The 16,028-nt window shown below is 38.8% G+C and overlaps 1 protein-coding gene and 1 pseudogene across 1 annotated transcript in view; both read right to left on the bottom strand.

The window, feature by feature from the left end:
* FAM81B (family with sequence similarity 81 member B) overlaps positions 1 to 16,028 on the bottom strand; it is a 65,418-nt gene that overhangs the window by 24,184 nt on the left and 25,206 nt on the right. Inside the window, 2 exon segments of the mRNA XM_015590342.1 lie at positions 372 to 490; positions 5,840 to 6,083. Of these exon segments, the coding sequence (XP_015445828.1) occupies positions 372 to 490; positions 5,840 to 6,083 (363 nt within the window).
* Positions 1,508 to 1,630, bottom strand: LOC112480731 (annotated as a pseudogene).

Genomic DNA, 16,028 nt, shown 5'->3' with positions numbered 1-16,028 from the left:
ATTCTTGTGTATTTTAAATGGTTTAATAATTAGAATTTAACTCTTGGGGATTTTATATGTGGTTATGAGGGCGTGTTTTTGTATGAATGCTGGCATTTGCACAGTTGAGGTCTGTAAAGAGAAGACTCTTGTCACTTGTAGATCAAATGACATTCTGTATGAGACTTTTATAGAAAAATCGGATCTCAAAGGTAGCATAAGGTTTTCAAAATCTATGACATAATTTCTCAATTACCACTTCATCGGTTTACCTTAATGTAAAGACAGTATCTTGTTTGGAATTTTTGAGAACAATACGGAACTTATTTGAGAATGGGAATCGAGTGGCCAAGAACTGACTGCTAAATGTTAGTTAATGTGCTGCTTCTCACCTGGCTACTCTTCCTCGAAGATCTCCAACTCCGTGAAGATGTTTGGTGTTTAGCTCTTGGACTGCAAAATTAGTTCCTGTGGCCGCCTGATCTCGAACTCTTATTTGGTCTTCTAAAATCTGTAATTTTGAGTAAAATTCCCATTAATTTTCCATCACACATGATAAGAAAATATTGTTTAAAGCAGAGGTTACAAAATCGAATGCATTTCCTAGTTAGGTTGATAGTGTAAATGAGTGAGAGAGTGCTATGTCAGAGAGAAGCCACTCCTGCTTTATCCCAAGAAGGCAGCAATGGCTTAATTCCAACTGATTGTCACCAGGAAAGAACAATGGTTTAACAGTACTTTAGAAACCAGAAATCCAGATTTAAATACTGACATCTTATTCAAAATCTTTTATAAGCACTCTGTGGGCCAAACAAAATATATATTTGTACTGTTTGGCAATGGGTTGTCATTTGGCCATCATTGATACAAAAGCTTTTCATGAAAACCTATTTCAGAGTTGGTGGTAAGTTTCGGATAAAAAGGATCTTTCAAATGGCATCAGGCAAGGCCTTTCACAGATTGAATCAGAACATAATGAAGCTAATACAACTAACACAAGCAAATCTGACTCAAACTGTTTCATACACACAGAGTAAAAAAGGTTTACTGTTCTAAGTATTTTTAGAGAATATGAGAGATTTATGGCTCAACTATCTTCACATTATATCTAGATCTTCTGAAATAGAGCTGACTCTATTTCAGGTCCCAAGAACAGTAGTTTTTTAATTTTTTGCACTCATATAAAAATATTACTTTAATAATTGAAAAACTTCTGCTTGTCCATAGAAAAATTTATATCTTACTTGACATTCAAATAAATTCCAGCGTAAAGTGAGGGCATATAAAAAAGAATTTGTATTTACTCAGAAAAAAGTGCGAGTATAATGACTTTGGAAAACTCATCACTTTGATGTGGGAAACTATATGTGTGTGTGTGTGTGTGTGTGTGTGTGTGTGTGTGTGTGTGTATACACATATATATGTATATATACATATATATATATATTTTTAGGCAAGGCAACACTTGGTTGACCTCACAGATTGGAAGGACCTTGTCAGTTTACAATCCCTTGTTTTTTATTTTTAATGCCTACAGCACCTGGTCTTCCTAGGTGGTCTCCCATCCAAGTACTAACCAGGCCCAACCCTGATTAGCTTCCGAGATCAGACTCCCAGGATCGGGCTTGTTCAGGGTGACATGGCCGTAGACTTTATTTGCTATATTTGACCAAGGCCTGAACTATGTTTAAACTTATGTTTATTAATTTTCTGAGGAAAAGAAAGATTTTTGTAGCAAATGAAGTATAGGAATTTCAAAGACCATATACAGAATCTTGCCCATTTGTAAGCCAGCAGATTAAGACAACCTAAGAGCAAAGAAAGGTTTAACAGAAGACATAAAAGTGTCAAAAACACTAGCTAGAGTTTTTTTGTTTGTTTGTTTTTAGTTTTTCCATTTGTGTAGGGTCTTAGTCCAGGTGGCTATAACAAAATATCACAGACTGGGTAGCTTATAAAAACAAAAATTTATTTCTCACAGTTCCGGAGGCTGGAGGTCCAAGATCAGAGTACCAGCATAGGCCAGTTCTGCTGAGGGCCATCTTTTGGGTTGCAGACTGCCAACTATTTGCTGTGTCCTTACATAGTGAAAGGGACTGGGGAGCTCTGTGGAATATCTTTTATGAGAACACTATTTTATTCATGAGAACTCCATCTTCATGACCTAAATACCGCCCAAAGTCCCCACCTCCTGATACCATCACATTGGGCATTAGGATTGCATTATGAATTTGTGGGGAACACATAAGGACCATAATAGTAGGTGTTGTGTATGCTTTGTTTTTATAAAGAACAGTGATGAAAGGGTACTTGCCCTACTAAGTACTAAAAAATTTTATAAAATAAGGATAAGTAAATCAGTATAGCTAAACAGATGTATATTGCTAAATAGATTAATTAATATAATGAAAACCTTGGTAAATCTAAGAAAGAAATATGCTATACGTGAGATTCACAAATCAATGGGGGAGCAATTTCACAAATGGTTTTGGGATCTCTGATAACTTATTCAGAAAACAATGCATTTAGATCTTGGCTTCATGTCCTACATCAATATAGATTTTGGAAAACTAGAGTATAAATAAAAAGTTAAATCATAAAAATAACAGATAATAGAGGAAGTCATTTCATCTTTGAAGAAATTTCTTAGAAAATAATGAGAGAAATCGCAAAGCAAAATATTGGAATGCTTAACTTTATATAGTACTTGTAAAAAACATTTTAAATGTAATTTAGATATAAATAAAAAAATGGAAAAATATAACAGATCTTATTGCCAAGAGTTTCAGTGGTGTGCTACAATCAACATGGACCTGCTCGTGAGAGCCGAATGTGCATGCCTCCTCCTGTCTTTATGTTCAGTAACATCATACTGGTGTTTGAAATCAATTACAGTGAGAGTTGCTCCATATAAATAGGCAAACACTGCAAATCGGACTTTTATCACCCAGAAAAAAATTTATTACTGATTGTTAAACATTTACCAACGTACTACTGGTTATTATTCTTAAATTAATAATAAAACTCATCAAATCGATAAGAATTAAAAAGCACTAACCAACCCCTCTGCCCCCACCAAATAAATTGAATAAAGACATTATCAGATTATGGACAGAGAAAATGCAAATCACTATAGTTACTTTTAAGAAGTTAAAAAGAAAGATCTCATTTCTATTCCCATCAAATTAGCAAAGATTAAAAGAATAAATCTTGATGCTGGAATTAGAACAGTGAAGAAAGCACTTTCATATAATGCTAATTCAAGTGTGAATAGCTATATACTTTCTGGAAACCAATTTAGCAGCATGCATCAAAAGTTTTTACAGTGTTTATACCCTGGTAGTTCTACTTCTAAGAATATATAGTATGGAAATAATTCAAATGCAGACATATATTTATGCACGAAGATATTTCAATATTAGAAGAATAATTAAGCAATCTTGGTATAGTACCATGCAAAGATCTTTTAATGACATATAGAAGACTTTATGATATAATTTATATTAAAGATTGTGCCTATAAATGTAGTCTTAGCCTCCTAAATGGGATGTCCGGATGCACTAGAGGGAGGTGCGTCTGAGTGTAGAGATTGCCATTTGGTGGTGGAATTGTGAGAACTTTTCTTCCTGGGTTTTAAATTTTTTCCCTAAGCTTTCAAAATTAATACAATGAACAAGTATTACTTATATAAGTTGGGAAAAACACAGTAAATCAATGTTATACATAAAATTCTCTTTTTTTTTTTTGAGTTAAAAATAAAATTTAAACCATAATTAGCTGGCTGCTTAAAGAAAGGAATAATTTGATTTTAAAAAGGAACAAGCAATTTAGCTACAGCAATTAAGGTCGATTAAGAAAAAAAATTTTTCATTCCTTTTAATGACTTAAGTCAGGCTTCAACTCATACTTGGATCTATCTTGCTAACAAATTTGCAAATAGGCTGTTCTGGTTAAGGAGTTTAAATTCTTTCAAAATACTTGAATAGCATCCATTTCTCTGTAAAATGCTTATTGCTTTATAGTCTTAGTTATTTACTAAAGGTAGCCTAACTGTTTATCTTCATAATGTTTTAACTACATTATCTATAACCTTTAAATTATTTTCTAATTCAGTTTTCTCTACAATCAGACCAGTCCTCTTTATTTTCCCTGTATATGTCAAACCCTTAACAGGATCGCATAGATTTTGAGATTTTACAGTTTTGGGGAACTTTTCTTCTCTTAATGCTAAGAATATTTTATTGAGGTATAAGTAATTTGTTTTAAAATGTACAAATCAAAGTTTGTATCTGGATGAATTTTGACAAATATAATCAATCACAAAACAACTACCCAAATAAATATCTAGAACATTCTAGAAGATAGTTCTGAGAATGTGGTTCTCTTCAATTCCCAAGAAGTTTTGCTTCCTAAGTTAGGATCTTATTTTAGTGATAGTGCTACACTTACTTGACTTTCTCATCATCTCAGAGGCACTGAGCCTCTTATCTTTTGTTACTTTCATGACACTTTATTATGCCTGGAAATACCTTTAACCATTTTGAGAGTAGCCTTGAGTTTTAGGCAGAGGGGTCAATTCAGTATGTGCTAAATGCCAATAAAGTGCCTTTTAAAAATTCGCTAAGATTTTTTAAATTTCCACATTCCCTCAGATGCATTCTAGGGTCTGCCAGGCCCTCCAAATAGAAAATAAATTAATAAATATCCTTAGCCTTAAATACACAGTCATGAGGTCATTGATAGGTCAATCTCAGGTTGTCTTTTGTTTGTTTTTGTCTAGTCCACTATTGTCTCCAATAGTAGAAAATGAGAGCATTGTCATTAATTCTCATGATAATTCCACACATTTTCGGCTAGCTTCCTAAAGTGTATTCTGGAATGCTTGCCTGAAAGTTGCTACCCCAAGTTCATCGTGCCCCTTAACACTTTAAAAACAGGTCTGAAAGATATGTAGTAAAAACCTGTTTATCTTGGTTTAACCCAAGCATTTTCTTTATTGATCAGAGACTCTGTTTTCCCTTTGATACCTTAAACATCACTCGCTCATTCATTCATTCATCTATTCAGAAAATATTTACAGAGTGCTGACTACCTAGCAGGCATTCTCATCGCCTGGTGTAGGATTTAGCAGTGAACAAAACCAAATCCCTGCTGTCATGGAGATTATATTTTATAAGAGGAAAACAAACAATAAATTTAGACTTTTTTGTGGTAAGTGCTATGGATAAAAATAATGTAGGATTTAAAGGAGATTGTGACAGTTGAGATGGGGAGGGGTGCTATTTTATAGCATGCCAAGGGACTATTCTCTGATAAGATGATACCTTGGAGGGAATGAAGAACATTTCATAGGAATATCTAAGGGAAAATGATCTAGCCAGAGTGAATAGCAGGTGTAAAGGCCCTAAAGCTAGAGTGTTTGATATGTTCGAGGAAGAGCTGGGAGGCAGTATGGCCAGAGTGAAGGAGAGAGCAGTGGGAGATGGAGCACAGAGAGACTATAATGGTCCTATGACCCCGCATTGGCACGGCATTATGCAAACCTCTATTTGAAATGGTTACATAGATAGAATCTTAGCGATTTAGACTAAGATAAGCACCTTAGCACAATATTTGACATAATGTTAAATAATTGCCTTTGCTGTCACATAGATAATCAACAAGTATTTTTTTAATATAATTTCTATCTACTTTTTGGCATAAATGTGCAGTTGGAATACTTAATTGTTTTCCTCAGAGGCAACAAAATGGTAATCATTTAAACAGCAATAGCAACTCATTTCTACAGTTGAAAAATGACATTGATGGTTAATAATCTTTGTCAAGCAATGATGCCTCCATATAGGAAGTAAAGAACTACCTCAATGTTTTGGCTGAGTTTTTTGACGATGCTGGTGATGGTCTGGATATGGTTTTCCAGCAGCCTCCTGGCAAGTGACTCCTCTTTTCGAAAGCCATGGGTCCCCTGAAGACAAGCAGAGATGTCCTCCTTGATGCGGAAGGCTTGTTCCAGGAGGAATGCTATGGTGCGCTCCTGGCTGCTCAGTCTGTCTTCTAGCTGATTTCTCTGGGTGTTTGGAATGCCAGGAAGGAAAGAATGACCCCTGGTCAGGAAAAGGAAACAACACCAGGGGTGTTACAAGAGTGACCCTGGAGGAGCCAGTGCCAGAGCTTGCATCCTCATTTCTACTCTTGTATTTTCTCCCCTATGAGAAATCTGGTGGGACTTTAGCAGCTGTATGGTTAGAATCTTGGTTTATGTTCCATTTAACAAACAGATATGACTTACGTCTTGATCTTGTATCATGCATTTTTTTATGTTTCCCAAGCCGGAGTTGTTCTATATTTTGCCTATTATTCTAACAGGCCAAGTTGGATCCATATAAATTTAATATTTGTTAATTCAGTATCGAGAAGAGGGCTGTTTTCTTATAGCTGAAAAAAGAAAATGATGGCTCAAAGGCAAAGATTAACAACAGTTAGAAGTTCAGTGAAAAGTAAACAAAATAAATTAGAAGAGGAAAAGACAAAGGCTGTGGCTCTTTAGTGTTAAGACAAAGAAATAGGTAAAAATTTCCCTATTGGCATTAGCATACCACTCCTTTGCTTCACAGATAAACTTTTTGAAGGACAGCTACTTTTGTTGTGCCTTTTTCTTTATTTAGTTTTCTTTGCTTGCTTTTGTGACCTGGTCTCTGAAGTCATACACCATCACTTTCTTAAAAGCAGGTCACTAAGTTCCATCAACACTCTTTGATGAGGAGGTGGTAAAATTAGCCTTGACCTCTTGAAAAATGAAGTATCAACGAATTTGTGGACCTTTAAAAAACTACCACACCATCACAGTCATGTAACTGGCTTCTGTCTCCAGTTGTACCTTTTCACGCACCCCCTCCTCCTGCAGTCTTCAGTATAATCTTGCTAGAAAGCAAATCTAAAGTTGTTCCGAGGTGAGGGTCTGGGGCCTGAGAAATGATGGAGGGTGGTTCTGTGGGTCTCACAGTGTCACTGCTGGGGCGAGGTGAAATCCGGCATCACCCCAGTGGTGTGGGGAGGAGGAGGAAGAGGTGGAGTAGAGTGGTTAGTGGACGATGCGTGTTCCTTTGACGCAGCAAAGATTATAGGTTGGTGAGATTTAGAAAAAGTAAGATTTATTGAAAATATATTTTAGAAGGAGGCAGGCCATGCTAGAGAAGGCCGTAGCCCTGTGGAATGTAGGAGGTGAAGAGATAAGATAGTATGCCCCAAAGGGAGGGGTGGGTTTCCAGTCACGAATGCTGTACAATGCAGAAATGGGAAGGTGTGTTTATATTTGGGCTGGGATGGGAGGTCCTAGATGATCCATACGTGGGGTCATCTAGACTGACAGTTGGCTGCTATATAACTTTATGCCTACTCCACGTGTACTTACCCAGAATTTAGTCTGTTATTCATGAACTTCTAGGCATAGTCATGATATTATGATGGTATAATGAGGCTGAAGTTATGGGCAGTACTTTCTCTGCATCTGTTCGTAGCTGGTTTAGGCCAGCGGTTTTAATGGCCTTTGTGTTCTAAGATTTGGGGTAATTTATCACCCTAAAAGGGAAGTATTTCTGGGAGGTACTTAAGGAAAGTCTTCAGGGGAAGTTTCTATGGTTGCAGAGCTGGGCCTTGGCTCCTGTCGCTCATGACTAACTACCTAACAACAGGACATACTTTGGAACCATAGAAAATATTGCTGTCGTCCATCGTGAGGCTCCTTCAACCATAGTGCACATCTTGCTCAGCTCTAGTTGGTCTTTGGAGGAACATTTAGCTTCAGCTTCCCTGGGAAACTGAGGCTCTCAGTGAGTGAAAGAGTTGAGGTCTAGAGTGAACAAGTCCGCTCAAGTAAATCTGCCCCAGAGAGACATGACAGCTCATGGGAAACAGAGCACAGAAAGAAAGGAAATGGGTTACACTCTTCTTCAAGAGGTAAAGTTCCTGGGCTCACTGTGGTTCTGACCAAAATGCTGAACTAACATGACTACTGGCTTCCAATTTTTCCTCCCTCTTGAAACCTCAGAAGACCTAGAGAGAGAAAATGAGAAAACCGTGGAAAACCCCTTGGGCAGTGGGGACTATTTTACACTGAAGAATGTGTATGGCGGTATAATGTAGACAGCATACAGAAATGAGGGCTTTTTTGACTTTACTAAGCAGATTCAAGGGACTCGTGACAGTAATGTCAACTTGCACATAATGGGAACACCCTTAGGGTGTGACCGGAAGGCCTAAAAGCACAGAAACATCAGCCCTCCCTTTGCAGGAGCTGATAAGCATGAGCATCCCACCTTGTAAGGTCCATATAAGCTGAACACTTTAGACAGATGATGCTCAAGCCTGACCCGATAGCATCACGGATGGATGCGCTAGAGCCAAAGACTCTGACCTTCTGACTCGTCATAGCTGTTGGCTTGGGACCAACATGCAGCTCTCCACACTGCCAGTAAACAGAGCTCGCTTTGGAAATGCTAAGGACTTTCATCCCTTTGCCCTGTTACATAAGAGTCTGTATTCCCTTCTTTGTGTGTTGTATGTTAACCTGTGTGGGTACCTGATTGGTTTATCTGGAAGGTTCCACTCAATAAACCTGGCACTGTGGAAAGACACAAATGCGTTCAAAAGTGTTACGTTGGTAGCCGCTTTTCTTGCTCGCAACATGTGGTGGGTGCTGTGATGTGCCAGCTCCCTTTCAGGAAGGAAGAACTTATTTTCCAGCTCCTGGGAGTACTGCCAGCACAGACCTCAGCTGTGAGCCTTCTCTGGAACAGGTTTTGGTGAAGAGGAGACTCTTTGCCAAAGGTTATGCCCACTTCCTGGGGCAGATCAAATTCGGTGGTTGGTCAATGTGTGGGTATACAAAGGCCTGGCATGCTTGCTTTATCTCAGAACGACTTTGAAGGACCATCTCAACTCAGAGCTCCCTGGGGCGGCGGGGGGGGGGGCTGTAGTCTTTGTGGTATTGCATAATAATACTTTTCTTTTTTCCCATTTGTTGCCTTTCTTTCCTTTCCACAGGTGTTGATCCCAGAGCACTCAATAATAAGCCTTCTGTTCACCAATCTCCATCTCAGAGCTCATTTCCTGGGCACCCCGACCTCAGTCAGATGACCAGTTTGGCCTGGGACAAGCATGTGGTTGAGGGAGGATAAAATGGGGAAGAGGGACCATTGTAGTTCTGCTTTTGCTTCTTCCTACTATTTCCTTGGGACAAACTGTTCTACTTTTATGAAATGTCAGACTCTGGTCTGTGTCCTGAAGAGTAAGATCAGGTGAGATGGAGACCTGTGTTTATAGGAAGCTGAAATAACAATAATAAAAAGCCTGGGGAACAAATGACCTTGGGCAGTTGCTTCTGCACCCATCTACTTTCCTTTGCGCCAAGGGTTTGAAAGCAACTGCTTTCCTAAGGTTATTTCTTCCTGAGGAGTAAAAAGTAGAGTTTCGACAGGATAAGTTATTTTGTAGAATGAAGAGTGATTGACTATGGTTTTAATGTGCTTGGGGGCTCATCCACACCCTCCCTCCTGAGCTCACTTGCCTCTGATAATGCTCCATTGGAGACCAAGGTCTGGCTGTAATCCCCAGGGGGAAAACGAACCAGCCAAAATGAAAAGGCATTTGAGGAGCACAATCTTTTCAAAAACTAGCCAACATGAATGTGGTTCCATAGTGTAGCGGTTAGCACATCTGCTTTACATGCAGAAGGTCCTGGGTTCGCACCCCTTTGGAGACACGGTCCATAGTCTACAGCCGTGCCACCCTGAACAAGCCTGACGTTTGATCTCAGAAGCTAAACAGCTAAGCCTGGTTAGTACTTGGGTGGGAAACCACCTAGGAAGACCAGGTGCTATAGGCATAAAAACAAAACAAAAACTAGCCAACAAAGAAATAATCTACTGGATTACAGATTCCTGCAGAAGAGAAATACTAAAATATAGGCATTAAGAAATTGTTAAAAAGGTGAAAAAACATTAAGAGAGAAGGGAAGATAAAATGAAAACAAACTAGAAAACAAAAAGTAAACCATTAGAAATAATAAACATAAAAAAATAGTTGAAATAAAGAAAAATAAAAGATGGGATAATTATGGCAGAGGAATTAGCTGAAGAGTGAACTAGTGATTTGGGAGACCAGATGGAGGAAATTTACCAGACAGAAAAAGGAACAGTCATACAACTTGTAGATATCAAGTTCAGAATTTTAAACTCACATCTGACTCAAAATCAAATGTTAATTTTAACTCCTATACATTCCTATCATGCTAGGAGGTAATAATAGAGTGGCAGCATAATGACAGATAGAAGTATCCCAGGCTCCATATCTACTCTGTCTTTAGTTCTTTCTTCCTTGTCTTGGTCCTGGCCACCATTGTCTCCTTTCCTTTTGCCTCCTAACAAAGAGTGCATCTTCCACACTGGATTAGCAGATAGAGGGTCATTTTAAAGTGCAAGTGATAGCACTTGCCTACTTAACACTCTCTAATGATTTATTCATTGAGAATAAAATCTTTGCTTTCCTTTACAACCTCATCTCCTTCTAGACTTCCCTCCATTCACTCTCATTCAACCACGCAGGCCCTCTTTCTGTTCCTTAAACACACAAAGGTAGTTCCTAATTCAGAACCTTAGCACTCACTGTTTCTTCTGCTTGGAATGTTCTTCCCTGCAATTGCTTCATGGCTGCCTCCTGCTCATTGTTTAGGTCTCAACTCTAACATCCCATTGTCAGACAAGCTTTCTCCTAAGTCACTTTCTACCATAATGCTTCATACCATCTTCTCCATAGCACACATGTCATTACCAAAAATTATCTTATTTACTTGTTTGTGTTTATTGTGTTCTTCCACCACTAGAATGAAAGTTCCCAGTGGGAAGCTGCTTTATCTAACTCATTCTCCACATTGACCCCAACATTGAGAAGAGTACCTAACAAAATAGTAGGTGGTAAATAAGTATTTGTTGACTGACTGATTTCTCTAGCTGGACTCTTTTCCCTCAGGCTTGGTTGTTAGAAAATTGGAGGGAAAAACAATTCCATAAAGCTACAGGTTGTTAGAGCCTCAGGGTTTATAGTTTCCTCTATCAAGCAGCACGAAATACCCTCTGCCTGGGTGAGATTCCTCTTTCCTACCACCCCCACATCTGAGAAAAGAGTCTTTGCTAAGGGGTTTCATTAAACATCCTATCTTCCACTCGTTTGGCTTAAAATGTTCTTCTGGAAAATTACCAAATGGAACCTCATCTATGTAAAATCCATTCCTCTAAAAACCCCAGCGTGCTAACAGTGCTACCCTAGATCGGATGTATGAGTCACAGGCAGGAGGGAGGAGGAAGTTGGGTGCTGCTGATGGTGACACATAGCCTAGTGATGGACTACAGATTTGCTCATTATTTGCCTTGAGTTAGTGCTACTTTCTGGCCTCTATATAATCTGCAGCCTGGATTTGCCAGCAAAAGGGTATTTAATCTCCAGTCTTCAGTCCTATATAGACACTTTTAAATTATGCTGCATTCCTCTCAAAATTAAGATTTTCTCTTAGGAGTTCTCAGGGTGGTAGATACTATAGGTTACCTTCCCAATAGCCATTCTTCCCTTCTGCCTGATTTAGTTCATCTTCCTGTACCTCCACCCATGTCCTTTAGGGAGCAAGCTAATCATTGTGGTCCCCTTTTTCTGGATTGAGATGCAGTTGGTTTAAGTAGGAGCATGTGAAGTAATTATGGCCAGTGAGCCTCAAGGGAATTCGACTATGGGTAAGGTTTCTTTGTCTTCAAGAAGAGACATACAAGACAAAGTTCTCTTCTCTGCTGGATGTTGTCCTGTCTGTATTTGATGCCTGGAACTGCTGATGTCATCTTGTGGTCATGCAGGAAAAGAAGATGGCAGTGGGGAAGGATAGAAAACACTTGGGTTCTTGATGATGTGAAGCCTCTAAATTAACCAAAGTCTAGATTTTATTTTATGTTAACTAATCAATATCCTTATATTAAAGATATTTTGGTTGGAATGTTTTTATGTGTGGTCAAAATCACTGTATCTGTATCTAATAACTTACCAATAAAAATGTCAGTTGAAATAGAAATACATCAGTAAGAATTTACTAAATGTCTGCTCTAGTCTATGCACAATATGCAGTAGTTTCATCCCTCAAGGAAGTTAGTCTAATTCAGTGTTTCTCATAAATAAACTTGAATTAATATCATGGGGGTGGAAAAATTAAGGAAGTTGTTAAAATGCAGATTTCTTGGCTCCACTATAGATCTACTAAATCATAATCTTGATTTAGGGTGTGGAGGGGAGAGCAAGAATATGTATTTTAAGGAAGTACTTATGTGATTTTAATGTATTCTAAAGACTGAACAGCACTGATTTAAGACCAGCCACGTGAGTCAGTGAATAAGGCAGGATATATAATAAAGTGCTGAAGTATGCAATATGGAATATGAGCTCTCAGTTGTATAGATATTCAGAAGCAGCTTGGTAAGTTGGAAGGCAAGATAGACTGAAGGTAGAATACAGGTTCTTCCACTTACCAACCAAATGTTTCAGTGAATTTATCTTTAATCAGGCCTAACGGGCCCTACTTCATATATGGTTGTAAGTAACATACAAGCAGCATATGGTAAGGGGTGGTGAAACCAATGCTATACAGCTGCACTGCAGTTCAAGGTGACTTGGGGCCCATGAGCACTCATGCCATTGGCTGGTGCCAAGACTATTCAGAAAGATGAGGAAGCTGACCTAAGCCAGCAGAAGGGTCAGTAGAACACAGCAGCCACTCCACTGAGATGTTAGTCTGTGGTCCGGCCTGTCATGGCTGGCCTCAGTGTTGCTGCTGTTTGAAGGAACCCTTTATGGAGGTCAGCACCTGGTGCTATGTGATGTATTTGCCTACAACCATGGGGACATTAAGTGACACACATAAATTCTGGACTGTAGTTATTTCTTTTCCTTTAGTTTTCAAAGTTCATTTTTAACAGTTATTTTTAAGTGGAGGGTGTTCCTTTTTGAAATTTCTTTTCACACCTAAGATTTATTATTAATTGGAGTATTTTATTAATGATGCTTAATGAAGCACTAAAGATGCTGTTTAGTTCTATTTACATGATTAATGCAAGATAAACAGAGTTTATCTTTTTATCTATTCCATTAACTATAAAAAAGAGAATATTGTTTTCCAGCTGTCCTTTTGAAATCAACAACTGGAAGAATACACATTTAAACAATTCTGTTTTTTAAGGGAAATATCATTGTCAAATCAGATCATCCAAAAAATTAAAAACTGAGGCCTTTAACTAGTAGCAAAATGTGGCCACCCTGATGTTTACAACAAATGAAAAAATAAATCAGTTTTATTAGTATATTATATCAGTGGGACTTATATGTAAATTAAACTGTGAGAGAAATAACTGAATATTCCAGACTAGTCCAGATGGAGTTACTAACCCCGGGAAGAAGAATTCCTAGGGGGCTCTTTCAGAGAGATGTTTGGGTTTTACATAAATCATTGATGATGTAGCAGACAACTGAATCTGAACAGATTTCCCACAAACTCTGAGTTCTATTTCTCTACAGTTCGGTGTGACTTACACCAGCTGTGCTGTCGCTGGCAGATGCATTGGTACACAGAACCTCTCACTTCTCTGCCTGTTCTGTTCTTGCGAATAGAGAACTAAATTTACTTGGGAAATTCTGCAAACCACTTTGGCAACCTGTAATACTCAAGAAACAGAAATTTGATAATTTAAACCCTTTTCTAGAACATGAAAAGGCGTAACTGATGAAAATTTTCATTTTTGTTAAGATCTAATATATGACCGTTTATTTTCTGAATATGGTGTCCAGCAAAATAAATATAAATATAGTGAAATTTTACAGAACATTTTGATGCCTCACAAAAATTGTGTGTAGAATGATGAAATTGAAAATATATGTATTTAAAGTTTCTCCATTGCTTGTTTATAACCAGCTTGGCAGATGGATTTTGGTAACATACAAGCAGCTAAAGAAGCCTGCATTGCAGAATTTTGTGTTGGGCTCAATGGTCTAGGGAGGTGAGGGGAGCAATTTGAGTTTCAGTGGATGCATCCAGAAGCAGCAGACCGAGGCCAGTAGGGTTAGGCCAGAACTGGGGTCTGCATAGAAGGGCCCAGAAAGGAGAGGACTCCAAAGAGTAACATGGCCAGAAGGAGACTGGAGAAAAAGACGACTTGTGGATCTTTTATAGAGAAAAGTTATATGAAGCCAACTCCTCATGTTCAGTAAACTTTTAAATACAATTACAGAATTAAAAATGTACTGGTTGCGATTGCCTTCCCTGTGGAGGCAGACAGGTTGGCAAGTGTTCCAGAGTCCCCGTGTGAATGAGGGCTCGGTGGATGTCTGGTTACGCTCATAGGCAGAACATACATAAATGCAGCAGTAAATTGTTTTGATGACCGTTGGTGTTCCTATTGCATTTTGTTGTGCTCTTGAGACATTTTCCCATATTGCCTGGTACTTTTGGAGTGTGTGTATTATTTATGTGAGTCTAGGGGAAAGAACATTATACTTGGAGTTAGAAAACCTGGGTTCAAGTTCTGTCTCTGCCATTTATTACCTTTAACTTCTTTTAGGTTGTCCAGAAGAGAACTCTTTGTTGTCCCATGGAGATAATGACACTTGCCTGCCCTACCCCACTGGCTGAGGGAATCAATTTAAATAATGTACCTGAAATGCTTTGCAATGTCTACAAGTTTTATAGATATGTGTTCTTAGAATAGTTATTAGTAATAATTCAATGGTGTTATGGGCTGAACCGGGTCACCCCCCAAAAAGATATATTGCAGTCCTAACCTCTAGTGCCTCAGAATGTGACATAATTTGGAAATAAGGTTGTTGCAGATGTATGTAGTTAAGATGAGGTTATACAGGAGTCAGGTGGGCCCCTAAACCAATATGGCTAGTGTCCTTATAAGAACTGGCCATGTGAAGACAGGGACACACAGGGAGAATACCACGTGAGCATAAAGCGATTGGAGTGATGCATCTACAAGCCAAGGAGGGCCAGCTGTCACCAGAAGGTAGGATAGAGGCGTGGAACAGACTCTCTCCCAGATCCCTCAGAAGGAACCAACTTTGCTGACACCTTGATTTTGGACTTAGAACCTCCAGAGTTGTGATACAACACATTTATGTTGTTTTAAGTCACCCATTGTGTGGTACTGTGTTATGGAAGCCTTAGAAACTAAATCAGATGGTAGATTATTTGAGGGGAGCTTCTAGTACAGGACCAATGTAAGAAATTTATTATTATACTATCTTATTCCTATTAGTGCTTATAGATAGCATATCACTTTCATAAACAACATTTCATCCTCACAACTACCCTGTGGCATAAGTGAAATTTTTCTCGATTTAGGTGAAAGCTGAGGCTTGGAGATTATCAATAACTCAGCTGGGAAACATTTTAACTTGCCTCTTTGACTCTTTCCTACATCACAGCAGCTTTGCGTAGATGAATTAGTAGCTCTTTCTGTTATATTTATGTTTTTCTCAGAGAAGATATATTTCTTCCTCCGCTTTTAAATATATAACTTGCTCCCAACATTATGTAATTTTCACCCCAGTTACTTTTCCTCTGCTTGGCTCACTTGTCTTCATGGAGTCCTAAGGATTCTCTTGGGAGGGGCTCCCTCTCTGCTCTAGAGAACTGAGTCTGGTCTCAGTTTGACCTAAGTAGAGTGTTCATGCTTGAGCAGAAGCTCTTGGGTATGGCAAGAATCCGGGAACCTCTTGGGGTGGGAGGGACTGAGCTTCACCTGGGCAGCCCTGCCCAGACTCATTTGGGGCTGCTGAGTGTAATGCCCAGTTCCTGCAGCTATGTCTGCCCATGGCCAGAGTCTTGCCCATCACAGACGGGGGGCAGTGAGAAGACACCGGAGAGAGAGAATAATAAAAGACTGCACTGTGGCTGATGGCAGTGCCTCCAAGGTGCAGCTAAGATTGTACAAGTCCAGGCTGCCTGTACCCCAAAGGGGCAC

This window comes from Pteropus alecto, unplaced genomic scaffold (assembly GCF_000325575.1).
Source record: "Pteropus alecto unplaced genomic scaffold, ASM32557v1 scaffold20, whole genome shotgun sequence".
NCBI lineage: Eukaryota > Metazoa > Chordata > Mammalia > Chiroptera > Pteropodidae > Pteropus > Pteropus alecto.
Note: the sequence above shows the minus strand (reverse complement) of the source record. Positions and strands in the feature narration are given on the sequence as shown.